At 57.4% G+C, this 26,366-nt stretch overlaps 1 protein-coding gene across 23 annotated transcripts in view; it reads left to right on the forward strand.

Annotated features, from left to right (window-relative positions):
* Positions 1-26,366, forward strand: part of Obscn (obscurin, cytoskeletal calmodulin and titin-interacting RhoGEF) — a 130,841-nt gene that overhangs the window by 44,697 nt on the left and 59,778 nt on the right. For all 23 annotated transcript variants that reach the window (XM_077802198.1, XM_077802203.1, XM_077802204.1 and 20 more), the window contains 26 exons: positions 1,648-1,923; positions 3,527-3,802; positions 7,775-8,050; positions 9,223-9,507; positions 9,626-9,892; positions 10,043-10,312; positions 11,068-11,334; positions 11,578-11,844; positions 12,025-12,137; positions 12,230-12,383; positions 12,568-12,729; positions 12,818-12,922; positions 13,559-13,825; positions 14,106-14,375; positions 14,912-15,178; positions 15,265-15,531; positions 15,617-15,883; positions 16,858-17,130; positions 17,741-18,007; positions 18,178-18,444; positions 19,719-19,991; positions 20,436-20,702; positions 21,247-21,513; positions 21,610-21,873; positions 22,168-22,431; positions 24,268-24,531. In XM_077802198.1, coding sequence (XP_077658324.1) covers positions 1,648-1,923; positions 3,527-3,802; positions 7,775-8,050; positions 9,223-9,507; positions 9,626-9,892; positions 10,043-10,312; positions 11,068-11,334; positions 11,578-11,844; positions 12,025-12,137; positions 12,230-12,383; positions 12,568-12,729; positions 12,818-12,922; positions 13,559-13,825; positions 14,106-14,375; positions 14,912-15,178; positions 15,265-15,531; positions 15,617-15,883; positions 16,858-17,130; positions 17,741-18,007; positions 18,178-18,444; positions 19,719-19,991; positions 20,436-20,702; positions 21,247-21,513; positions 21,610-21,873; positions 22,168-22,431; positions 24,268-24,531 — 6,462 coding nt within the window. The remainder of the gene's footprint in view (positions 1-1,647; positions 1,924-3,526; positions 3,803-7,774; positions 8,051-9,222; positions 9,508-9,625; positions 9,893-10,042; positions 10,313-11,067; positions 11,335-11,577; positions 11,845-12,024; positions 12,138-12,229; positions 12,384-12,567; positions 12,730-12,817; positions 12,923-13,558; positions 13,826-14,105; positions 14,376-14,911; positions 15,179-15,264; positions 15,532-15,616; positions 15,884-16,857; positions 17,131-17,740; positions 18,008-18,177; positions 18,445-19,718; positions 19,992-20,435; positions 20,703-21,246; positions 21,514-21,609; positions 21,874-22,167; positions 22,432-24,267; positions 24,532-26,366) is intronic.

Below are 26,366 nucleotides of genomic sequence, written 5' to 3' on the forward strand. Positions count from 1 at the left end.
AAGCAGAGACTTGCAGACTGCAACTGTTTACACAGAGAGACCCCTCAGGAAGGAGTTGCTGCTGCAGTAGAAGTTTGACTTCTTGCCTGAGAGACATAGTTTAGCTTCCTTTTGTGTTTAGACCTTCTTAGGCTGGGGTGTGGCTCCATGGTGGAGCACTTGCCTGCATGTAGGAGGCCTATCAGGTCCCAGCACTGCAGCAAACCCCTGCTCTGGTAAGAAGAGGAGCTTCCTAAGCCCTCTGTGGAGGGCACCACAGCAGCAATCGCCACCCTTTAGCATAACTCTGAGCACTTCCCTTTTAAGGACAACAGGGCCACATGACAGTGTGTCCAGCCTCATGTAGATATTGAGGAGGAATATCAAACAGAGACTCACAGCTTGGGTAAAGTGAGCGTAGATTCCACAGAGGCGGTGGTCAACACTTCTGTCTGTAGATGGGCTGCAGAGTCAGAAAGTAACAGAACTACCATAGCATCCCCAGTACCATGGTTGTAACTGCATGCAGAGGAAGCATATTTAAGGCCTCAGAGGACAAATTAGTAAGTATGTTAGGGAGACACAGAGGTGACACGAGTCAGTGTTGAGAAACGTGTACAAGACAGAGAAACGTCTGCTTCTGATGATCCACAGAGTTCTTTTTCAGGGAGTGTGAAGATTGTCAAGTTGAGTCCAAAGGCCAGGTGGAGACACCGTACCATGGGCAAAGAGAGAACATTCAATCTGTCTAAACCCAGACGTACTCTTCAGCCATAGTACAGAAGACAGCTAGGCACCACAAGGGCATAGAGACAGGGCCAGGAGAACAGCACATGGAGCCCAGAGACCTGAGCATCCTCAGAGCACCTTTTACCATGGCAAGGGTGTGGGGCACAGAAAGAGGATGGCTGTCAGGTGAGTGGTGTGGAGACCTCAGCCACAGGTCTGCATGGAAGAGAATGGAAGTGACGTCTCCCTCTCTCCACACACAGTCATCAATTGGGTGCGTCAGATTCCCACCTGGAGTAGAACCAGCTCTTAGCAGGTGGTGTGGATCGTGTATGACCCCAGGGTAACAGGTTCCTACACAGGACATGATGGCGCTGCCCACAGAGGCAGATCAACATATGTCTCCTGAAACGAAGGACTATTATTGAAATATGTAACGAGCCCCAGAACAAACATGAAGGAGAGCTCACGCTACTGACTACTGAGTACGAGTTTCAGCAGGGAGACCAAGCACCATTGGCTAGAAAAGGAAAAGCCTCAGCCACATGGGCCTCAGGATAAGGCACAGTAGTGGCCGAACATCACCAGAGAAGCTGTCAGGCTCATAGCAGGCAGGAGCTGGGTGATCCAGCAGAGCTCATGCCCTGCACGGTCCTGGGGGGACTCTTCCTGGTCATGGGCAGGTGCATAATCCCCAGGGAGGAGCCTGTGCAGAGAACTGTCACAGTGTTCCCACCTGCAACAGCCCCATGCAGCAGTGGCAGGCTGTGTCACACACTGTGGTCCCTTGTGCTGAGGGTGCCTTGCTTCTTCAGGGCACGAGCTAGTGTGGCCTGCAGAAGGTTCTGTCTTCAACTGTCCAGCCAGAGGTCCTTCCCCAGGTGGCTTCCTGCCATAGACAGAGTCCCTGACCTGTGTATCCCTCCCCTCTGTCCCCAGAGCCCAAGGTGGTGTTTGCTAAAGAGCAGCTGGCACGCAGTGAGGTGAAGGCCGAGGCAGGGGCCAGTGCCACTCTGAGCTGCGAGGTGGCCCAGGCCCAGACAGAGGTGACATGGTACAAGGATGGGAAGAAGCTGAGCCAGAGCTCCCGGGTGCGCGTGGAGGCCTCTGGCTGCAGGCGGCAGCTGGTAGTGCAGCAGGCAGGCAAGGTGGACGCTGGGGAGTACAGCTGCGAAGCCGGAGGTCAGAGGGTCTCCTTCCGCCTGGACATCACAGGTGGGTGATGCTGGGGTTGGGTGAATGGAGGGAGGGCGGTAACTCTAGGGCACCTATGGCAGCCTAAGCTCTGTGAGGCCTGTGTCCTTCCTGATTTGGGCCTCAGCATCTGTGGCCCAGCTCTGGGTGGAGTTGGGCACTAGGGATTGCTTGATACTGGAGACCATGTCCTGCAGGGGCAGGGGCTCCCTCTACCTGCCCGAGCCTGCTTGCTGGGCCCAGAGCTCCAGAAGCCCTTGCTTGGGCCCTTTGGAATCCTGCATGTCCATCTGTCCTTCCCCCATCTCCTTCCTCTCCCCACTGTAACCTGTCCCTGAGCCTGGGTAGGGGCCACATGGGGCTCAGAGCCTCTCTCCTGATAGCCCACCTGGTGCTGGATTCTCTCCCAGTGACTTGCCTAGTGCTGGTTTTTTTCTGATTGGTTCAGGATGACAGTTCTCTGATGATTGGTCCACACTGGCACCTGGCTGTCTGCAGATTGGTGGAGTTGGGCACTGGGAGTTGTTTGTACCTGGGGAGCGTGTCCTGCAGGGGCAGGGGCTCCCTCTACCTGCCTGTACCTACTTGCTGGGCCCAGAGCTCCAGAAGCCCTTGCTTGGGCCCTTTGGAATCCTGCATGTCTATCCCTTCTTGATTCCTCATCTCCTCCCCTCCCCACTGTGACCTGTCTCTCAGGCTGGGAAAGTGCCACCTATGGCTGGGAACCTTGCTCCTGATAGCCAGACTGGTGCTGGGCTCTCTCCTGATAGGTCCAGGATGACAGCTATCTGCTGATTGGCCCACAGTGGCACATAGCTCCCTACAGATTTTTTCCACACTGGCATTGAGCTCTCTGCTGATTTGCTGGCAGTTGGCTGTCTGCTGATTGGTTCACACTGGCACTTGGCTGTCTGCTGATTGGCCCACAGTGGCACTTGGCTGTCTTCTGATTGGCTGGCACTGAGCTCTCTGTTAATTTGCCCCATCTGGTACTGAGCTGTCTGCTAACTGGCCCACACTGTTACTGAGCTCTATGCTGATTGGCTGGCACTTGGTTCTCTGCTGATTGGCTTGCACAGGCTCTGAGATCTCTGCTGATTGGCTAGCACTGGCAGTCTGGTCTCCTGCATTCCTTTGGTAGCTGTTGCCAACAAAGATGTGGGTTTCTGGTTTGGAGCTCAGGTGGACTTCCCTGCTATGTCTGCCTCCCCCTGCTTTTGTGCTCCCTGCATGGTGGGAGAGCTGGGAAGCCACTGATGGGCTGGGGTCCCAGGGAGAGAGAAGGGTCATGGTCTATTCCCAATGGCTGGGAGGGTGTTGGCATCCGGAGGTAGGCCTGGCTGTGGTGGCCTTGTGGGCTGTGACAATGCAGTTACCTGCAGGATCAGAGTGGATCAGGAAGTGATTAGGCCTCTGATGAGGATAGGCTGCCCAGCCATCTACCCACCAGCCTTGGAGTTTGCAGCTTGGGTCATGCGTAGGATAGAACTTAGGCATGGCCATGCAATGTTCTGCTCATGATGGACGCTCTGCTCAGCCATCCCTGGGGTGGGCTTGGGCTGTGAGACAGGGCTGGGTCTCTTCTGGAGTCCCTGACCTATGTGTCCTTTCCCTCTCTACTCAGAGCCCAAGGTCGTGTTTGCCAAGGAGCAGCCTGCACGCAGCGAGGTGAAGGTCCAGGTGGGGGCCTGCGCCACTCTGAGCTGTGAGGTGGCCCAGTCCCAGACAGAGGTGACATGGTACAAGGATGGGAAGAAGCTGAGCCAGAGCTCCCAGGTGCGCATGGAGGCCTCTGGCTGCAGGCGGCAGCTGGTGGTGCAGCAGGCGGGCAAGGCGGACGCTGGGGAGTACAGCTGTGAGGCCGGGGGCCAGAGGGTCTCCTTCCATCTGGATGTCACAGGTGAGTTCTTGTGGTTCTACCGTCACTGTTTGGAGATGAAGGGAAGCCTTGCCAGTGCCCACAGTGACCTGGTGTATTTTCTATCCATGTCCATGTCTGTCCGTCTCCTGAACTCACACCTGTGGCTAGGCCACTGGGTGTGAGAGGAAGTGTGTGAGGAGGCCACGGCTGTGTGCTGCACTTGGTGTGTCCACCTGTGATGTCCATCTCATATTCCCATAACCTGTCCTGATCCAGCAGTGTTAGTCTTTTCTGGACTCTGCTCTTCCCTGGTGCTCAGGGCTGAGCCAATGAGGGTCCCTCTCTGGAGTATACCACAGTTCCTCCAGGACTCACCCAGCCCCCCACACGCTCTTCCTGCCAAGAGATTTTTGAGTTTGTTGAACCAACCTGGGAAATCCCAGACACTCAGCCAGATCATGATTTGACCAATGCTGACATGGGCTATGGAGGGTCAGTTGTGTAGGTGTTCTGGAACACTCTTCCCTTCTTTCCAAGGACTCGGACATGCTGTCTGCCCCTTTGTGGACACGTGCTGTGCTACTCACAGGAGAGGTTGGAATCCTGTTTTCAAAGCAATTCATGTTTTGTGTTATTTTCTCTCTCTCTCTCTCTCTCTCTCTCTCTCTCTCTCTCTTTTTGTGGTGCTGATAGACAAGTGCTCTACTCTGAGCTACATCCTCAGCCCTAGTTCCAATATTCTGGACCAGAATTCCCCTTGGTGTTCAACTTAGCAACTTAGAGGTAGAACATAGTTCTAAAAAAAATGTAGTTCATCAATATAGTGCTTTGGCACAGTTGGTGAGGCCGGATTACTATTTGGCTAGGCTGTTCCCTTTTCCTGGGGACTCTGTGTCTGGTTCCCTGCTGATTCATGGAGCCTGCTTGTTAGGAGAGTTGAGCTTCCTGTCAGTGTGGGCATGGTCCACAGGGATACCACATAGCATCCCCAACCTGCAACCCCAGATGCTCCCAAGGCAGAGGCTTTGTGCTGACATGACACCACAAGTCATGGGCTCCACATTGCACAGCTTCACTTCATATACAAAATTATTAAAAACACTGTATAATCACCTTCAGGCTCAGTGTTTAAGGTCTTTATGAAACATAAATGAATTTTGTGGTTAGCATTGGGTCTCATCCCCAAGAAAGCTCAACATTTGTTTGCAAAGATCTTGAAATCTTTTTTTTTTCAATCTGTAATCCAAAGCGCTTTTGGCCCAGGCATTTTGGAAAAGGGATTCTCAACCCATATTTGGCCTACATACCAAACCCTGTAATATGTATTTTTGATACATTATTTTAATAAGCATATACATTATTTTATGCAACCAGATTTGAAAAGTTTTGATAAATTATCCAGTTTCTTAAAGACTAAATAAAAACTGACCCAAGAAGAAATAGAGAGCTTACATAGTTCTCAGGGCTGTTAAGAGTGGAGCCAGGAGGAAAGCGGCTTTTCAAGGGGCAGTAGAAGCCAAGTGGCTCCAGTGGAGAAGTCCCCACATGTGCTGTAAGTGAACTCTCCTGTATCCAGGGAGGTTCCTGTAGAGAACAGAAAGGGGTGCACTTTTTAAGTCTCACTTACAGAAGTAGTAACATTGGTACTAACACCAAACCAAAAAAATAGGAGGAATTCATATTTTAGGTCAATCTGTTGTCAGTATCAACTGAACAAAGATTTAGCAGGCTGAATTCAGTACTACATTAAGAGAATCAGAATGCTAATGAAATTCTTCATCCAGGGATACATGTCTGCTTAGCAGTACAAATATCAGGAAATCAACATGAAGCATTATCATATATGATTGAAAAAAATGTAGTTCATCAATATAAGTGCAGAATAAAGTATTTGATAAAAATTTGACACTGTAAATTCAGAAGAAATGTTTGACAAAATGTATCCTCAATCATGCTATAAAATTCTTTTGTCTTAAGATTTGTAAGGCAGTGCAAAAAGATGTAAGTAGAAGGTTCTTTCTCAATTTAGTAAATAGTTTTGTACAAAATTCACAAAGGGAAACCCTGAGAGTGTCTCTGAGAGCAGGAACCTCCCAAGGCAGCAGCTGTCACAGGTGAAGCCACAGTGCATAGCACGGTTAGGGAGGAGAGGAAACAAGAGGCATGAAATCAGGAAGAAGTGAAGGTTACAGATGGTATGATTTGTCCAAAAGCTAAACCACTGGCTCAGTAAGATCTGAGACATTGCAAGTGCCATATATAAAAACAATATAAAGTAAGTGTGTCACAGCACACTAGCAATAAGTGATTTGAAAAGGACCCCATGAAAGATCTGAAAGAGCTTCAAAAGTGCTGTTAGTAATTTCAAGCCTGATAAAAGACATCAGAGACCCTGTGTGCTTTTTTGAGAGATGACAAAGATATACATAAATGGACAGAAATATGTGGAAGGATCAGGGATGCTCAGTCCCAGTCAACATCTAAGCAAGTGTGTTTTGGGATGGGGTGCAGAGGTGAGCTCACACACAGATTTGTGCAGAGGTGGAGTCCCAGTACCCGGTCTGCATTACCTTTTCCCACTCTGCACACGTGTGAAGAAAGGATGGCTCTTCTGTAACACAGGGTCGTGTGAGCACTGGAGGGTTCCTGTCTCACAACCTGAGAACGAAGTATGCGCACGATGCTGGGTGAGAGCTCGGTAGCAGATTTATCAGAAGCAAGGCCAGCTCCCACAGCATGGAAGGATCCCCAAGGGCACTGTGGGGACCCTCTGTCCAGGAGTCTTCTGTCCAGGAGTCTTTATACTGCTTTGATGAGGAATTAACCTTTGACTGGAGAGTTCACATGACTGTTGTCTTCCTATGACTCAATTCAGAGTGTGCAATTTTAACTTCTTATTCCAACAGTGGGATGGTGTAATGTGTTTGTTAACTTGAATGTGTGTTGTTCTCATTCTTTAAAACAGAAGAATTGCCTAGGTTCAAAGCAGCTCCTTGGTATTGACCAATGTTGAGGTCATCAAGAAACCTGGGGGAGCAGCAGGAAATGTGGGCTCCAAGCGCAAGTAGAGTCTTCCAGTTAGGAGCCAAAACAAAATAGAACCCAAGCCATTAGCTGTTGCCTAGGGTTTGAATCTGGGGTGGTGGGACCCCATTCTATGAGGTCCAGATTTCTATTTGCCTATGTGTCTCCTGCCTTACTTTGACAAATGGAGCTTTGAACATTTAACCACTTGAAAGAATTAGACCAGTAACTCACAGCTTATAGGGTAAGTTCAAGATGGGTTGGAGAATTCAGTGCAAAAGTCAAACCATAAACATCTGAGATGATGGTGTGTACTTTGTAAGGACCTGAGGAAGGAAAGCTTTCCTGCATAGAACCCAAATGCACTCACCACAAGAGCGAGGTCAACATATTTGTTCACATTAGAACTAAATGCACTGACTCATCAGAAGACTCTAGGCACTGTGGAAAAATGGGAAGACGTTCACATCATAGCAGTGATCAGATCTCAGGCATTCATTATACAAAGAAGCTGAAAGTGAAGGGAAGAGGACAGTGCTACTAGGCATGGAGTGGAAACTGTGGACTGACACCCAGGATGAGTACACACTGGTGGCTAACAGGAGTGGCTCAGGCTTCAGAGGAGCTGCCAACATGCTCAGATCAAGAGGAGCTGGGCTCTGCCAGGGCCTTGCCCAGAGCTCATGCCCTGCATGGTCGTGGGGAGACTCTTCCTGGTCATTGACAGGGGGGTGCCGTGTCCCCAGGGAGGAGCCTATGCAGGAACCTGTCAGAGAGTCCCCACCTGGAACAGCCCCATGCAGCAGGGGAGGGGGCTGTGTCACACACTGTGGTCCCTTGTGCTGAGGGTGATAGGGCTTCTCCAGGGCATGAGCTAGTGTGGCCTGCAGAGGGTCTGTCCTTAGTTGTCCAGCCAGATGTCTTTCTCCAGGTGGCTTCCTGCTCTGGACAGAGTCCCTGACCTGTGTCCCTCCCTTCTGTACCCAGAGCCCAAGGTGGTGTTTGCCAAAGAGCAGCTGGCACGCAGCGAGGTGAAGACTGAGGCGGGGGCTAGTGCCACTCTGAGCTGCGAGGTGGCCCAGGCCCAGACTGAGGTGACATGGTACAAGGATGGGAAGAAGCTGAGCCAGAGCTCCCAGGTGCGCCTGGAGGCCTCTGGCTGCAGGCGACAGCTGGTGGTGCAGCAGGCTGGCAAGGCGGACGCTGGGGAGTACAGCTGCGAGGCGGGGGGCCAGAGGGTCTCCTTCCGCCTGGACGTCACAGGTGGGTGACATCCTGCCAGGGCTGGTCAGGACGGATGCTTGCCTGACGAATTGGGGCAATCAATATTTACCTGCAGGGCTCTCTGGCCTTGTGCATGTTGGGGCCCTTGAGGGACCCCTTCCTGGAGCTTCCAGGTGCTGGAAAGTCCTTGGGTCAGAGCACCTAGCCATTTCCTCACATTTTTGGGTCTCCTGCCCAGGTTCCTGTACCTGTCCACCATAACTCTATCATAATTCCTGTGATTGAGGCTGGGGCACAGGAAGTGCAGGAAGCTGTTAGGGCCCAGAGTTGGTGGAAAGAGCTCCTCCCCAGCTGGAGTCTCCGTCTAGGCTAAGGCCCCCTGCATGCTGGGATTCCAGCCTGGCTGTCAGAAGTCTTGGCCCCAATGTCCTCTGCAGATCCTGGCTCTTGTCTTGATCCTGGGGGTCCTGACAGTCCAGCTCTTCTGAGGTGGGCACTGTGGGATGGCACCCTGCCCGCTGCACCTCAGTCTCATTCGCAGCCCCCTTCCCTTTCCTCCATAGCCCCACCCACCCATGTGGTCCTCTCCACACTCTGTGGGCTTGGCATCTATTGAACACACAGTACCTCTGTCAGAAAGGCTGGCAGGAGTGTCCCTCCAGGCTGACACCCTCCCAAAGAATTCCAGCAGTGTTGATGCAGAGCATCCCACACTAGGCTTCTCACTGTAGCAGTCTCTGTCCTTGACTGTGCTCCTGACCACTCGCCCACCAGCCACCGACTCTGCAACCAATGCTCTATCCCAGTGCCCCAAGGGCAGGATGAGAGGGCCTTCTTGGCCTCCCTGGCCCTCTCCGCTCTGGTGCTCTCTCTAGTGCCCAAAGTCAGTCTCTGCTCTTGGGGTTTGACACCCACACAGTTTCCTTGGGCTGCCTTTGAGGATGCCACCCTCCCTGCAGTTGGGGGAGGCCTGATCTGGACTGCTAGCTGCCCTTTCTCCCTGTGGTATCTGTTTGTGGGTGGATTTCTCTCTGAAGGGCAGGACCTCGGGTAAAGAGCTGGTGGCCCCCAACCTAGTAGCAACTTCTTCTGGCCATCCTGTATGACCCTGAGGACCCTAAATGGTGGCCCTTAGGTGCTGGCCTGACAGAGGCAGTGATTAGGGCTAGTGTGGAGAGTCCTACACCTTCATGTCAACTGACCTCCCCCAGAGCCAGCACCTGAGTCCCAAGCCCTGGAGAGATCTGGCCGCAGGGAGCCTCTGGTGATCAAGGAACATGAGGACATCGTCCTGACAGCCACGCTGGCCACACCCTCTGTGGCGGCAGTGACTTGGCTCAAGGATGGTGTGGAGATTCGGCGCAGCAAGCGGCACCAGGCCACCAGCCTGGGGGACAGGCACACCCTGACAGTCAGAGGAGCCCAGGTGCTTGACAGTGCAGTCTACAGTTGCCGGGTAGGCACGGAGAGTCAGGACTTCCCAGTGCAGGTGGAAGGTGAGCTCCTCCAGGACCACTGGGCCTGCTGCACCCACCTGGTGCAGCCACCCATAGCAGAGCCCCGTGGAGCTTGGGGTACGCAAGGTAGCTGACGGACATCCCCTTGTGCTTGCAGAGGTGGTTGCCAAGTTCTCTAGGCCTCTGGAGTCCATCACAGGGGATCTGGGTGGCACAGTGACCCTGGCCTGTGAGCTGAGCCCACCACAGGCGGAGGTGGTGTGGTACTGTGGGAGCACGCAGCTGCGGGCGGGCAAGCGCTTCCAGATGGCCGCCGAGGGCACCCTCCGCTTGCTCACGGTGTCGGGCCTGCGGGAGGAAGACGCAGGAGAGTATGTGTGTGAGAGCCGTGATGACCGCACCAGTGCCCAGCTCAGTGTCCGTGGTATGCTAGGTGGGGTGGGGGGTGTAAGCTGGGGATGGTAAGGGGATGGGGCAGTGGGCCACCTTCCAGCAGCTTCCCTGAGAAGGTGTGCAAGGGGTGGAGATCTTCACAGAGACACTCCTACCTCCTCAAGCAGACCTTCCCCTGCAGTGCCCCGCGTGGTCAAGTTCACATCTGGGCTGAGCGCAGTGGTTGCAGAGGAGGGCTGCGAGGCCATCTTCCAGTGTGTGGTGTCCCCCAGCGATGCAGTGGTCACGTGGCACCGGGACGGCATCCAGCTGCAGCCCAGTGAGAAGTTCCTCATATCCCAGAGTGGTGCCAGCCGCAGCCTGACCATCTCTAGTGTGGCAATGGAGGATGCGGGCCAGGTCACAGTGGAGTCTGAGGGCGCCGCCTCTTCAGCTGCCCTCCGGGTCAGAGGTGAGCTTGGGAAAGGGACCTGTGGGGCAAGCAGCTCCCCGCCACAGACTCCCCTGCAGGCTGGTTCCAAGGAGCTGTATTGTTCCTGCAGCCAGCTAGTCTGGCTGACCTCAGGGGACACAGAACCTGTCCACCAGGAGATGGAGGTGACTTGGGTAACATGAGGAGCTGGGCGCCTTCTCCCTAGAAGGAAAGATACCATCCTGCAGAGGTATCTGGTGGGGAAGGGCCAACCAAGGTTGAGGCACTCAAGGGAGACTTCCTGGAGGAGTTGGGGCCCAGCTGATCTGGTGATGGGAAGGTGAAGGGAGTGAGGCTGGCAGCTGGTAGAGGCAGAGGCAGGAGACGGGGAGAGCTTTGAGAGCCAGAACTTCACCTGAAATAAAGTGGGAGCCATGGCAGGTTCCTAAGTGAGGGAGTGATGGGGACAAATGCACTGAGGCACTCATAGAGCAGCCTGGGGTGGGGAAGCCCTCTGGAGTCTGCTTTTCATTCCTTTACACAAGCACATGTTCTTGGTTGTAGTAAAGTGCAGGGATTCTAGTGGCTCTGATGGGCACCACCCATTTGCTGGAGACCAGATACTGCTGGCCTTGGGCCACACTTGGTAGTTCCAGGCACTAGGGCATGGCACGGTTGTTCCAAGCTGGGAGGCTGGGCAACGTAGGGACCTGGTGGGGGCAGTGCGGCCATCTGGGTTATGGGTGGGCTGGCCCTGGGTGTCTAGGATGACCTTGGCTCTTGTGCCATCCCAGAGGCGCCTGTGCTGTTCAAGAAGAAGCTGGAGCCGCAGACCGTGGAGGAGGGGACCTCTGTGACACTGGAGGTGGAGCTGACGCGTCCGTGGCCCGAGGTGAAGTGGACCCGGAACGCCGCAGTCTTGGTGCCGGGGGAGAATGTGGAGATCCAGGCGGAGGGCACACACCATTGCCTGGTGCTGCGCAGCGTGGGCTTCACCGACCGCGGCTTTTTTGGCTGCGAGACACCAGACGACAAGACCCAGGCCAAGCTCACTGTGGAAAGTGAGTGGCGCTGTGCTGGCTGGGGCCTAGGGCGTCGGGAGGGGCGGGGCATCGGGAGGGGCGGGCGCCACCTTCTCCCGAGGGGCAGGTCCTGGGGTGTGGGCCGATGGCCGCTGGCCTCTGCTCACCTCTGGCACCTCCTGGGGAAGCTGGCTGTGCTACCCTGGGGCCCCAATGCTGGCTGGTGGAAGGGCAGGGCTCTGGGTACAGCGGACCACTGGCGCCTCTCCTGCATCTCCACAGTGCGCCAGGTCCGGTTGGTTCGGGGCTTGCAGGCAGTGGAGGCAAGAGAACAGGGCACAGCTACTATGGAGGTGGAGCTGTCGCATGCCGAAGTGGAGGGTACCTGGACACGCGATGGACTGCGGCTGCAGCCAGGGCCTAGGTGCCATGTGGCTGTGCACGGGGCCACGCACATTCTCACACTCTCGGAGCTGCAGCCACAGGACAGTGGGCTAGTGGCCTTCAAGGCAGAGGGCGTGCACACGTCTGCCCGGCTGGTGGTCACTGGTGAGTGGGTGGAGGTAGCAGGACCTACTCCAGAGAGGCCTGCCTCCTTCCCCAAGGTGGCCTGGGAGGCAATGGGGACATTGAGGACCAGGATGTGTGACTTGAGACAGCCAGAACTCCCTATCACCTGCCTGGGAAGCACCTTCTAGACCATTGATCACCTTCCTCCTGTCTTCCCAGAGCTGCCTGTGAGCTTCAGCCGCCCACTGCAGGACATGGTGGCTACCCAGAAAGAGAAGGTGACCCTGGAGTGTGAGCTGTCCCGTCCCAACGTTGATGTGCGCTGGCTGAAGGTGCTTCTCTCCCACTCCTTTATGTCCTCCCTGCCTCTCACCAGTGGCAGCTGCCCTCCACCAGTGCCTGACCAGGCCTCTTGGTTCCACAGGATGGTGTGGAGCTACGGTCAGGCAAGACCATGGGCATAGTGGCCCAGGGTACCTGCAGAAGCCTCATCATCTACCGGTGTGAGATGGGGGACCAGGGCATCTATGTGTGTGACACTGGTGAAGCTCAGAGCTCTGCTTCTCTGAAGGTGCAAGGTGAGGCTTGGACAGGTAGAAAGGGCAGGGCCTAGGGTTTTGAGTGCCTCCTTGTGCACCTGCAGCCTGCAGCCAGGTGCTTGGCTGCCTGTGCCCTTAGCTCTCAGCAAACTGGAGCCCTGGGTGGGAGCACCAGGATGGCCACTGTACCTGCAGGCATGGCTGGGTCTTGCTCCCTCCTCAGGCCGAAGTGTCCATATTGTGCGGCCCCTGGAGGATGTGGAGGTGATGGAGAAGGAAGGTGCCAGTTTCTCCTGTGAAGTCTCCCATGACGAGGTGCCTGGCCAGTGGTTCCGAGAGGGGATTAAGCTGCGGCCCAGTGACACTGTGCGTATTCGCCAGGAAGGTGCGTGTGGGGCAGGCTGGCTGCAGGTGGGGTGGACCCGCCCCCAGGCTGCTCCCTTCATTCCAGGGCTGGGGGCTTTTTTCCCTAGGAAGGACATACACTCTCATCTACCGGAGGGTCCTGGCAGAAGATGCAGGGGAGATCAAATTTGTAGCAGAAAACGCAGAATCGCGAGCCCACCTCCGAGTGAAAGGTGAGTGGAGTGTGGAGAGGGGGGGACTGGGGTGTGGGGGTGTATGGGGTATGTGATAGCCCTGCCATCCCAGACCAGACCGCTTGCTGGGACTGGGACAGCAGTGGTCAGGAGGAGGAACGGGAGTGTCACATCTTTCACAGGAAGATGTGGTCGCAGAGGGAGGAGCAACCTGGGGGGGTGTGAGGACTCAGGGTCTCAGTGAACTCTCCCTCCTTGGGTTGCAGCCATCACTGGAGAGGAGGGTGTGCACTCCAGCAGGTGGCGATGTGGCCTGCCAGGGCAGGAGAGGTGGGAGGGTCTGAGGTTGTGGGTGGGGGTGAGTGCAGGATGGGGGCATGTGGGATGGGGCTTGGGCACTGGGACTGTGGTGTGTGGAGCTGGACATGCACATTCAGGGTACACATCAGCTGTGATGTGTGAGGCGTGGTGGGGGGCACGACCATGGTGCCAGTGGTCTGTGGCACACAGCTGGTCCTAGACCAGCCTGGATGGGGACAGTCTGGCCCCTGCTGCCTCAGGTGTAAGTGCACAGGCTGTTGGGGGCAGCATCCAGTCCTTCAGCAGCCCTGCTGGGGGAGCCTGTTGCCAAAGTGCTCATGGTTGGGCCCTGAACCCACTGGCCACACACTGCAGAGTTGCCAGTGACCCTCCTCCGCCCGCTGAGGGACAAGATTGCCATGGAGAAGCACCGCGGAGTGCTCGAGTGCCAGGTGTCCAGGGCCAGTGCACAGGTGCGGTGGTTTAAGGGTGGCAAGGAGCTGCAGCCTGGACCCAAGTATGAGATGGTCAGCGATGGCCTCTACCGCAAGCTGGTCATCAATGACGTGCAGCCAGAGGATGAGGATTCTTACACATGCGATGCTGGCGATGTCAAGACCAGTGCCCAGTTCTTTGTAGAAGGTGTGTTCCAGGCCAGCGGCAGCTCTCAGGTTCTTGGGGGTGGCTGTGGTTCCCAAGATCTGTGCTGGAAGTCCTGGAGGTGGCCCGACTGGGGACATCCAGGCAGCTGGATGTGGACACAGGAAGATGTGGGTACAGAGGGAGGAGCAACCTGGGGGGTGTGAAGACTCGGGATGTCAGCGCCCTGTGGGGAAGGTTTGTGTTCAGGAAGGACCTCAGAGCCTGCGGGGGTGGACAGGTCCAGCCTCCAGGTCCACCGTGACTGCCTCTTCTCCCACAGAGCAGTCCATCACCATCATACGGGGCCTGCAGGATGTGACCGTGATGGAGCCTGCTCCTGCCTGGTTCGAGTGTGAGACTTCCATTCCCTCCGTGAAGCCACCCAAGTGGCTTCTGGGCAAGACTGTTCTGCAGGCAGGGGCGAATGTGGGCCTGGAGCAGGAGGGAACGGTGCACCGGCTGACCCTGCGGAGGACCTGCTCCACTATGACTGGGCCTGTGCACTTCACCATTGGCAAGTCCCGCTCCTCTGCCCGCCTGGTTGTCTCAGGTAAGCTGAGGTGGGCATGGCTCAGGGCCTCCAGTGGGCCTGGCTCAGATGGTGGGTAGTTATGGCTTGGGCTCACAAGGTGGGGGTGTGTGGGGATACACAGGACAAGGTGGGCAGGATGTATGTAAGGGCTGGGTACACCATGGTGCTTGTGGTACCTGGGCCCGGGGTGGTGGGTGGACACAGCTCAGTGGTTTGTTGGGGGAAGGATCAGGGCATGGGAGATTTTGGCTGGAGCTGGTGCAGGGTTGGGAACCAGTGGTCAGAGGCCTGCAGAGCAGGGTGCAAGCGCTGGGGCAGGGCAGGGCAGGATGTGTGGGGCCAGGGCATACATGGGTAGGTGTGTGGGGTGTGGGGTATCTTGGGGACAGGGAGGGGCATGTGGAGCAGAGTGGGGCAGGAGAGGAGGGGCAGGTCATGATGTGCAGGGCAGAACGTGGACTCAGTGGTGTGGGTAGAAGACTATAGAAGAATATAGCTCAGACCCAGGACACCCAGTCCTGTGGCCCCACAGCCCTGCCTTATTCCCGCTGTAGACATCCCGGTGGTGCTAACCCGGCCTCTGGAGCCCAAGGCTGGGCGTGAGCTGCAGTCGGTGGTCCTGTCCTGTGACTTCAGGCCGGCCCCTAAGGCTGTGCAGTGGTATAAGGAGGACACACCGCTGGCCCCGTCGGACAAATACAAGATGACGCTGGAGGGCCAGATGGCAGAGCTGCGCATTCTCCGGCTCACCCCTGCTGATGCTGGCACCTACCGGTGCCAGGCAGGCAATGCTCAGAGCAGTGCTGAGGTCACTGTGGAAGGTAGGACATGAGGTGGGCAGGCCATGGGAGGGCCTGGGGTGGGCTGTGGCCGTGGGCAGCACTAAGGCCCGGTGTGTGCCTTCTAGCTCGGGACGTGGCAGTGATGCAGCCGCTGCAGGATGCTGAGGCCACTGAGGAGGAGCGGGTGTGCTTCTCATGCGAACTGTCCCGCGAGGATGAGGAGGTGGAGTGGTCGCTCAACGGCACACCACTGTACAACGACAGCTTCCACGAGATCAGCCACGAGGGCCACCGCCACACACTGGTGCTGAAGAGCGTGCGGCGGGCTGATGCAGGCACCGTGCGCGCCAGCTCCCCCAAGGTGTCCACTACTGCCTGCCTGGTTGTCCGAGGTGAGCTGTGCTTGTGGGGTCTACGGGTCCCCTCCGTTCACGGACAGGTATCAGGCTTCCCTCACCAGCCCCATCTTCCCTGCAGCCAAGCCAGTGGTGTTCCTGAAAGCACTGGACGATGTGTCCGTGGAGGAGTGTGGCACGTTGGCCCTGCAATGCGAAGTGTCAGACCCCGAGGCCCGTGTGGTTTGGCGCAAAGATGGCGTGGAACTTGGTCCCAGCAACAAGTACGACTTCCTGCACACGGCGGGCACACGGGGCCTCGTGGTGCATGACCTGAGCCACGAGGATGCTGGCCTGTACACCTGCCATGTGGGCAGTGAGGAGACCCGGGCCCGGGTCAGCGTGCATGGTGCGTGGCCAAGGGCTGGCCGAGGTGGGGTGTGGGAAGGGTCGGCACATGGTGGTCTTCCTGCATCCCAAGAGGCCCATGCTGCTCTCCAAGACCCTGGGCCTGCTTTGCAGAGCCGGGAGAAGTCGGGAGCTCCCACAGTGGCTGGTGCTTGCGGAGGTCCTGTGAGGTCCCAGAGTGGACAGGCAGGGGGATGGGAGACTCTCTGGATATGCCTGGGGGCTGAGGTCAGCAGAGACATTGCTTTGTGCTGCAGGAGCAGGTTTCTGAGCAGAAACCAAGAATTCAGGGTCCGGGCAAGGCCTGCCTAGGAAGGGCTCCCTGGCCAAGGGCAAAGCCTGGTCATGCAGTGAGGGCAGCTGCACACAGATGACATGCACTTACCTTCTTAAGGAGCCAGACCCAACCCTGGACCCTGAACTCTTGGGTCTTTTGAGTGCATCCTTTTCAGCCAGGGTTGGGTTCCAACTGCAGGGCCAGCACCCCCTATTCAGGTTCAGCGTCTGGTCATCCTGAGCTCAGTCCCTAACATATTCTGTTTCCAGGGTATGTGGTTGGCAGGCCCACTAGTTACTGACCTTGTGGCTGCTGGCCCAGGTTGGCCTTGGTGGTTTCTGATGAGACAGGAAAGGAGAGGGGGGTGGAGTGTTTGTCACAGAGTGGGGCTCATGCTGTCTGAAGGCTCTTCTCCTGGGGCTCCTGTCCTTTTTCCCTTGGGGTTTGTGAGTGGTGGGAAATATGGGTGGTCCTTGCTTCCCCTTCTTTGGAGCTCATAGCCACTGGCTACACAGGCACCAGGACATGGCCAGCCCCAGGCCAAGGGTGCATCATGATTTGGTGATCGTGCCCTGCATAGGTCCTGGGCCTGGGGGCAGGGGGCCAGCCCACCTGCTGGGGCCAGCCCTACCTGGGGTCTTGCATGGGCAGTGCTGCTGGTGTTTGGCTCTGGCCTGAGGAGTCTCTGTGGCTTGCAGACCTGCATGTGGGCATCACCAAAAGGCTGAAGACGGTGGAGGTGCTGGAGGGGGATAGCTGCAGCTTCGAGTGCGTCCTGTCCCACGAGAGTGCAGGCGACCTGGCCATGTGGACTGTTGGTGGGAAGAGAGTGGGCAGCTCTGGCCACTTCCGGGCAGCACGCCAGGGCCGCAAATACACCCTGACCATCCAAGAAGCTGCACTCAACGATGCTGGGGAAGTGGTCTTCTCTGTGCGGGGTCTCACCTCTAAGGCCTCACTTGTCGTAAAAGGTGAGTGTGATGAACCCAGCTGGGGACTTGTCACCAGAGGCCCCCAGGCTGCTGAGCCTAAGACCCTCTCCAGGTGGTCAGGAGTGGTTGAGGGACTGACCCCAGCAGTTAGTGAGCTTTCCTTTAAAGGATGTGGGGGCATAGAGGCACCTGCTGGACCTGGGAGAGGTTCTGGCCCTCTGAGGGGGTCACTCTGAGCTAGTGTCCCTGGGCCAGGCCCAGGGTTTGGGTCTTAATCTGACTGCTCTCCTGGCTGGGGTTCCTAATGCACATGGCTCACCCTACCATCCTGCGACTCTTGAGCCGGGGCCACAGGGTCTATGCTTGGCTGAGAGGTTCCCAGCGGTCTGGACCTGTGCTCTTGGTGTACATGCCTGGTGCACACTGCAGGCTCAGTGTTGGGTCTCAGGAGTGGCCTGAGCACTGCTATGCTGGGTGCCTTCCCCTGGTGGCCAGGGCTCCTGGCAAGTCAGTGTTGGAGGCTCCTGGGGCCTGGGGTCCAGGCTCTGTGGTATCGGTCTTGAAATGGACACTCCCAATGCCCACCCCTGCCCCTGCCCCTGGCTGAGCTTGTCTGTGCTTCCTGGGTAGACACTTTTGTTCCCTTCAGAGAGGCCAGTGGACATCACGAAGCCCCTAGAAGACCAGCAGGCCACGTTGGGGGAGGACGTGGTGCTCACTTGTGAACTGTCGAGGGCAGGCACCCCTGTGCACTGGCTGAAGGATGGGAAGGCCATCCGCGAGAGTCAGAAGTACAAGCTGCTCCGCGAAGGCATGCGGGCTGTGCTGGTCGTCCATGGAGCCTCTCTCAAGGACTCTGGCACATACACGTGTGAGACGGACGCTTCCAAGAGCACAGCCAGACTCCATGTGGACGGTGAGTGCCCACACGGCCCCACAGCAGCTCTCCCTTGGCATGCCCAGGACCCCTGCCTCAGAGCAGGGGAGGTCTCTCTCAGGGCTCTGCTTCCATGGCCGGCAGGAGGGACAAGGCTGGCCTGGGATGTATGCAAGCTTTACACTCACCTCTTCTGTCTTCTCTCCCAGAAAAGGCCAACAGGTTTACAGAGGAGCTGGTTGACCTGCAGGTGGAGGAGAAGGGCACGGCTGTGTTCGAGTGCAAGACGGAGCTCCCGGCATCCACCGTGACGTGGCGCAAGGGCCTCAAGGAGCTGCGGGCCTCCGGGAAGCACATGTTGAGCCAGGAGGGCTTGGCCCTGCGGCTCACCATCCGCACCCTGGAGAAGACAGACAGTGACACCTACACCTGTGACATTGGGCAGGCCCAGTCCCAGGCCCGGCTCCTGGTGCAAGGTGAGTGGCTGGTGCAGCCACAGTACTCACGTGTACCCTGGCTTTCAGCACCTCGGGGGCTCAGGTGGGCCTTATTGAAACTGACCCTAGAGGCTGTGCTTGGCCTGCCCAGCCTCTCCATCTCTGAGGTAGAGGGGATGAGCTGGGGGCCTCTGGGGTGCTCCCTGTGCCTTTCTGTGTGTGAGTCGATGGCTTTTTCCCCTGGAGCTATCCTTGCCTGCTGCACGTTCCTTCTGGGCTCAGGTGCACTCTGCTCTGGGCCTGCACACCTTTTTCCCTCTCCCGCCCACCGGAGGGGCAACCTGACCCAGATGCTGACAGCAGGGAGCCCAGGTGTTCCCAGGGTGGAGCTGTTAGTGTGCCTGTGACAGTAGATGTCTCAACAGGTGGAGGGAGATTCTCCAAAGAATAATGATGTCACTCGGAAGAGTGGAGTGTTGCAGGGCTATGGTAAACTAAGCGTGTGCCAGGGAAGCTAAGGCCAGGGGAAGGCTTTAGGGCACAGAAGGGAAATAGTCAGGTCCAGAGTTGGTGGCCTTGGAGACCCCATGCAGGTGCTGGCTTCTGTGTAGGTGGAGGCCACTGCTGCGCAGGTGTTCTATCAGAGGTCTGGTCTGCAGTGCTATGGTCTGAAAGAACAGAGCGACTTCTGCTCGTGAGCTGCTGGGTGTGAGGTGTAGGACTGGGAGGTGTTGAGAATGTGCTCATCTGAGATGGGCAGGTAGAGCCTTCCCTGGGGAAACTTCCAGCTCTGGTTTTGCCAGGGTCTCAAGGAGCGTTCCTCCTGGATCATGGCCTTTCACAGTGGTTGTGACAGCTTGTTTGCATCTGGTGTACTGGGTGAGAGCCACCATTTTTCTTGCTTTGCAGACAGGTAAATTGGAACTAAAAGGGTCTGGAGTGGCCTGGGGTTGCAGGATGTACCACCAGCATTAGGACAAGTGCGTCCCATCCCTCCTGACCATCCTTCACCTGGCCCTGGCATCCTGGGCTGGCATCCAGGGCCAAGTTTGCTAGAAGTTCTTTCTGGGTCTGTCTTCTGGGAATGGCAGAATGGTGTCGAGAGCCTTGCAGACCTGAGCTGGGAGATGGGACTGGGACTCAGAAGTCACCCTGAGACAGACTGTTCTGCACTGTTCAGCTCCCACGTGCAACATGTTGTCAACCCTGACTGGCTAACCAGTCACTTGCTTGCTGCTGGGAGCCCTCCTTGGGTCTGGAGAGAGCCAGACTTCCCTGGGCAGCAGGCCCTGATGGCTGTCTGTGCCCTGCAGGGCAGAGGGTGCTCATCACGGAGGAACTGCAGGACATGGAAGTGCACGAGGGCTCCTCAGCCACATTCTGCTGCCGTGTTGCCCCTGCTGACCACGGGCCTGTGCGCTGGTTCCTGGACGAGACACCCTTGCATGCCAATGAGCTCAATGAAATTGTGGTCCAGCCTGGGGGGTACCATGTGCTTACCCTGCGACAGCTGGCGCTCAAGGACTCGGGTACTATCTACTTTGAGGCGGGTGATCAGAGGACCTCGGCCACCCTGCGGGTCACTGGTAGGTTTTGTACCTCAAGGCCAGGGCCATTTGGGGTGGGGATGTCATACTGTTCATGCTGCTCAGGGTACAGCTTTGAGGAGGGTGGGAAACAGCTCAGGTGGCAGCTGAGTCATGTCTGAGCTTGGGTGCAGACTCATTGTGACGTGAGACTAGATGTCATCAGCATGGGGATCCTAGGAAGGCAGGTGTGTGTACTGGTGCTATTTGGGATGAACGCCCCTCGGTAATGCTCAGAATCCTGGTCAGCATGTCTCAAGGTGGCCTGCTCCCTGCCAGGGCGAGAGCCACGCAGAGCCCACCCTGTCCCCTCAGCGTTCCTGTCTGTGGCTGCAGCCCGAGGCAGCGGCAGACATGGACAAGATGATGACCATCTGTAGCAGGGGCCTCTCTTGCAGTAACACCACAGCCCCAGGGACCTTTGGCTCCTTTCTCTTCCCCCAGAGAAGCTGAGCATCTTTTCCCAGGAGCTCACAGATGCCACAGTCACAGAAGGCGAGGACTTGACCCTCACATGTGAGACCACTGCTCCTGACACCCCCGTGCACTGGACCAAGGATGGGAAGATGCTGCGGCCATCTGCCCGGTGCCAGCTGAGCTACGAGGGCTGCTGTGCCCAGCTGGTCATCACAGGTGCCACCCCGCAGGATGGTGGGCGATATAAGTGTGAGGCTGGCGGGGCCTGGAGCAGCTCCATTGTCAGGGTCCAAGGTGAGCTCAGTGCCTGTGGCTCCCAGTCCACCTGGCAGGCAAGGGCTGGGGTGCATGGGTGTCCATGTCGGTGGGTGGCCTGAACTGCATGGCTGCCCTCCTGCTGCTGACCTGCCTTGCTCCTGGCTCCCTGGCTTTCTGGCCCCTTGGCTGGCCTCAGATTGCTTGGGCTGCCCCAGCCTGGGCGGATGGGAACCAGGAACTCACCTCCCAGCCTGGAGGCTTAGGGTCTCGAGGTTGCAGGTTGCAGGGCTGGTGCCTTCTGAAGCCTCCCGCCTACATGTTCTATGTGTGTCTGGAATTAGGGTCCACTTCTAATTATCTGCCTTCCACACTGTGTCTGGAGGTCCTGGGTCAGGCTCCGGCACCCATTTCTTGGGGCATGCTGGTCTGCCGCAGGTCTGCCGTGTGCCTGCCCTGCTGGCCTGCCTCCTGTGACCCTTCAGGAGTACAGCAGCAGGGCTGGGACCACCCCCACCCTGGCTGAGAACCTCGTGGCTGGGGTTCCTGCTCAGGGAGGTGAGCAGAGTATGTCTCTCTGCAGCTCGGCCAGTTAGGTTCCGGGAGGCGCTGAGGGACTTGGAGCTGCCGGAGGGTGGTGCCGCCACGCTGCGCTGTGTGCTCTCCTCGATGGCGGCGCCCGTGGAGTGGCGCCACGGGGAAGATGTCCTGAGGTCCAGCAGCAAGTACAGCCTGCGCCAGGAGGGTGCTGTGCTGGAGCTGGTCATCCGGGACCTGCAGCCCCAGGACGGGGGCAAGTATTCCTGCTCCTTCGGGGACCAGACGACCTCAGCAACACTCTCTGTGAAGGGTGAGCACCTCTGCCTGCCTGCCTGCCCACATAGCTGGACTGGCTGCTTGCCACTGCAGAACAAAGTGATGTTCTCTGTGTCTTTGGTCCCCTCAGCCCTGTCTGCCCAGTTCATAGGAAAACTGAGAAATAAGGAGGCCACGGAAGGGGCCACAGCCACGCTGCGCTGCGAGCTGAGCAAGGCGGCCCTTGTGGAGTGGAGGAAGGGGACAGAGCCCCTCAGAGATGGGGACAGACTGAGCCTGAAGCAGGAGGGGGCTGTGTGTGAGCTGCAGATCCAGGGCCTGGCAGAAGAGGATGCTGGGGAGTATTCGTGTGTGTGTGGGCAGGAGAGGACCTCGGCCACTCTGACCGTCAGGGGTAAGGACCTCTATGGCTGTGCAGGCGTGTCTTGGTACCAAGTATGGACCCCACTCTCCATCAGCTTGTCCCTTTCCCTCCCGTCTGTGCCACCCTCCTCTTGTGGACCACAGGGTCCTTCCTGCTTCCTGGGCTGTCATGAACCAGGAGACTCCAGTGGCCATGGCCAGTGTCCCTGATGTCACTGTGGCCTCCCCTGTTACCCTGCTGGCTCGTCTTGTCCTTTGTCTGGTCACGTGCTGTCTCCCAACATCACAGTGAACCTGAGGCCCTGTGTCTTCTGACCCTCCCCAGCTCTGCCCGCCCACTTCGTAGGAAGACTGAGGAGTAGGGAGGCCATGGAAGGGGCCACGGCCATGCTGTGCTGCGAGCTGAGCAAGGTGGCCCCCGTGGAGTGGAGGAAGGGGACAGAGTCCCTCACAGACGGGGACAGACTGAGCCTGAGGCAGGAGGGGACTGTGTGTGAGCTGCAGATCCAAGGCCTGGTTGAGGAGGACGGCGGGGAGTACTCGTGTGTGTGTGGGCAGGAGAGGACCACGGCCACGCTGACCGTCAGGGGTAAGGACCATGTGTGTCCTCAGGCACTGGCTGCTGTGTGTCTGAAGACAATCTCAGGTTCCCTGTGTGCTGTGTCTGCTGTATCCTCCACTGCTGTGTGCTCTTAGGCTTCTCTCACACTTGCACTGTGGGGCCTGCTCAGACCCAGAGCAGCAGAGAGTGGGCTTTTCCCGGCCCCGTGGGTCACAGCCTGGGATGGAGAATGTGGGTGAGGCCAAAGCATTAAGATGGTGCAGGAGGCCTTCAAGGAGTGCACCCTGGAGAAGGGGTGGGCGGGAGACAGAGGAGGAGCAAGTGGAGGGTACTCTGACAGGTGTCCCTGCAGCCAGGGCAGCTGCCTGCATTGGGGCTGTCTGATGGGCAGGTGAGGGCCCCAGTGTCTGTTCAGTGTGGCGGGAAGGATCTCCCCCAGCTGTGAGGGGCCTCTCACCCAGGATGCTGCTGTCTCTGATCCCATGTCAAGAGTCAGGGAGGGACTCCTGGGGCAGTAAAGTGTATTGTGGGGCAGGGCATGGCCATCTGTTCACCTCCACCTGTAGTGGAGGCCCCACTATGTGCACGGATGTTGGTGACCTCTGTGGAGAGGCCCCAGTGCCATGACATGTTGGAGCATGGACGGAACGTGTTCCTGCACAGAGGTAGACCCCCGTGTGACAGAAGCATGTGCACACCAAAGCCCACCGTGTTGCTGCAGGATGCTGGAGGGAGGCCACCGGGAAGATGCTCCCTCCCTCGACTCAGGGAGCGCTGCCTGTGGCTGGGAAGTGGGACCCTGCTGACCACCTGAGAGCTGCTTCCAGAACTGGGCGTGGCCCAGGAAGGACCAGAGGTGCACAGCCCTCCTGGGCCCTTCCAGAGAGTGCTTCACTTTCTAGGATGCTCCGAGGCACTGTTGCCCTGAAGCCCCTGGGGCGGATGGACCTGGGCTGGTGGCTGGAGGGCCCCAGGAGCCAAGCTGTCCTCCCTTCTCTGTGGGGGCTACCCATGTGCTGCCGTGGATGGGCCATTGTTCATTTGTGGGTTATCTCGTCAACTCTGCTGTGGAGGCGAGCTTGCTGGCACTGTGAACAATGGGCATGGGCCCTGTGGCTGTATGTTCCAGGGTAACAGTTCTAGGAGGAGAGTGGGGGCTTCTCTCCATGGCCAGGGTGCTCCTTTTCTTGGTTTGCTCTGGGAGATGGAGTCGGGTGTGATTATGGGAGAGTTTCAGACAGGCTGTCGATGTCCCCAGCCATCTATCAAGATCAGAGAACAGCTGTTACAGAGAGCTTCAGAGAGGTTGTGGCCAGGCAAGGCCCTTCAGTCTGGTGCTGTACAGAATCTGAGCTGGGCCAGGCCACAGAGGACACTGTGGAGGGGCACGGCCCTTCCAACCCATGTTCCTGCCCATCCATCTGGGCCCTATGACCTTCTGTGAGCCTGTCCTCATGCTGAGGCCCTCTTCCACGTCTCACTGGCCTCCACATGAATGGACAGCCAGTCTGCTGTCCAACCCCCTGGGCCGCCTGTGTCTGGTGCTTCCATTCCTGTTTCCAGGTTGTCTCCCTTGCTGAGTGCCATGTCTTACCCCATGTGTTCTGCAGAGACCCTGGTGTTCTTTGTGGCCTCCTCAGGCCAGTCCCGTTCATGCCAGGCATGAGATCCATGGATGTTGGAACAGACCCTGGCTGGGAAGCATGTGGGCAAGACCACGGGAAGCCTCAGCCCACAGCTAGTGCTGAGCAGCCCAGCACCGGACATGTCCAGCTGGGCTCACGTCCTTTCTGTACTGTCTGTGTCCTGTCTCTTCTGTGCACTCAAAGAGCATAATTGCATCCATGTCTTTCTGGCCCCCAGCCCTGCCTGCCAGGTTCACAGAGGGTCTGAGGAATGAGGAGGCCGTGGAAGGGGCCACGGCCACTCTGCGGTGTAAGCTGAGCAAAGAAACAGCAGTGGTGTGGAGGAAAGGAACAGAGACCCTCAGGGAAGGCCACAGACACAGCCTGCGACAGGAGGGAGCCATGTGTGAGCTGCAGATCCGGGGCCTGGCTCTGGAAGATGCTGGGGAGTACTCCTGCATGTGTGGGCAGGAGAGGACCTCGGCCACGCTGACCATCAAGGGTAAAGAATGTGTCCTCATGGGTTGTGGCTTGGCATTTTTGTGTCGTCCACTGCCACTTTCTGCTCCATTTGTAGTACTGCTCCTGCATGGTCTGTGGCCCTGTCCTCTGCCTGGGGTCCTCCTGCTCTTGTTCATGTGCTGTGTTGTCCTCCCACTGGCCACTTCCCTCCACATCTGTACATTAGTTCACTATCCACACCGCGTGGCTATGTGTGTGGTTCTTTGTGGATCACATGTGCCTTTGGAGTCCTCCAGACTGCCCCATGTTCTCAGTGATCGCTTGGCCCTCCTCAGCCTTGCCTGCCAGATTCATAGGAGACCTGAGAAGCCAAGAGGCCACAGAAAGGTCCATGGTCACTCTGCGGTGTAAGCTGAGCAAGGTGGCCCCTGTGGAGTGGAGGAAGGGGTCTGAGACCCTCAGGGATGGGGACCTGTACAGGCTGAGGCAGGAGGGGGCCATGTGTGAGCTGCAGATCCAGGGCCTGACTGTGGCAGAGGCTGGGGATTACTCGTGCATGTGTGGGCAGGAGAGGACCTCGGCCACGCTGACCGTGAAGGGTAATGGCCACTGTGGCTTCCCCGTGCCTCCTGTCTCCTGTCCCCTTATCAGGTGGACTATGGCTTCCCTGTGTCTCTTGATGATGTCCTCTGATTCCCTGCCAGCCTTCTGGGTGGTCCCTCCCAGGTGTGCTCCAGGGATGTCCTGGGCCAGAGTCAGAGTAGACTCCAGGGGTGCAGGGCAGAGACCTGGGGAGCAGTAGTGAAGGGCTGCTGCCTTGGTCCACTCAGGCTGCTCTAAGGAGGTGCCACAGACTGGGTGGCTCAAAGGACAGGGGCATGTCTCTCCCAGCTCTGGAGGCCATCGTCCATCACAGCTTCTCAGCAGGGCTGGTCCCTCCTGAGGCCACTCCAGGGCTTGCAGATGCCATCTTTCCCCCTGTGTCCTCATTTCTTCCTCTATGGGTACTGGTCACCCTGGATTTGGGCCACCTGATGACCTTCTTCCTCCTTGAACAGTCATGTTCTGAGATGCCAGGTTAGGACTCCAACCTGTGGCACCCACCAGTGACCCCCAGGTTCAGGTCCTTCTCACATGCAAAGTACACTGAGTTAGCCCCACCCAGCATCCGACCTTGTCCAGTTTCATCTGAATGTCCCCAGGTTGAGACTGGGTTCCAGCTCACCCCAGGGCAGAGTTCCTCCCTGGCTGTGACTAGAGCTAGGCAAGGCACGTGCTTCCAAAGCGTGGTGGGCCCAGTGTGGGACAGACCCTGAGAGGAGCAGGAACAAGGATGTGGGTCATGAGTCCAGACAGTTGGGAACAGCAGGACCAAGCTCCCTGGATTTCAAGGCTGGACAGCGCTCTACTTTGACTTGGTGCTCTGTCCTGCAAACCTACCAAGGTTGAAGTCTGCCCCAGCCTGAGTGGAGCTGGCCGGTCCTCTGAAACTGAGCAGGGGACAGCCTCATGCTCTTCCAGGCCTGTGGCAGTGGTACTCCCGCCACTCTGACCACCTTCATGGCCGTCTTTTGCTTGAGGGGAAGCCCATGTGTGTGGCTAGTGGCTGTGCTCATCCTGTGGCAGCGTCCTTCATTTCACTTGACTGCTGTCCCTGCAGTCCACACTGCCAGCATTCCTACTGCTATAACGTTTTCAGCCAGACGTGGTGATCCATGCCTGTAATCTGAGTGACTCAGGAACCTGCAGCAGGAGGATGGAAAGTTTGAGGCCAGTCTCGGCAACTTAGTGAGGCCCTAAGCAACTTAGCAGGACCCTGTCTCATATAAAAACTCAAAAGGGCCGGGGATGTGGCGTGGTGGTAGAGCACCCTGG

The sequence above is a fragment of the Urocitellus parryii genome, chromosome 1, assembly GCF_045843805.1.
Source record: "Urocitellus parryii isolate mUroPar1 chromosome 1, mUroPar1.hap1, whole genome shotgun sequence".
In the NCBI taxonomy this organism is placed as follows: Eukaryota; Metazoa; Chordata; class Mammalia; order Rodentia; family Sciuridae; genus Urocitellus; species Urocitellus parryii.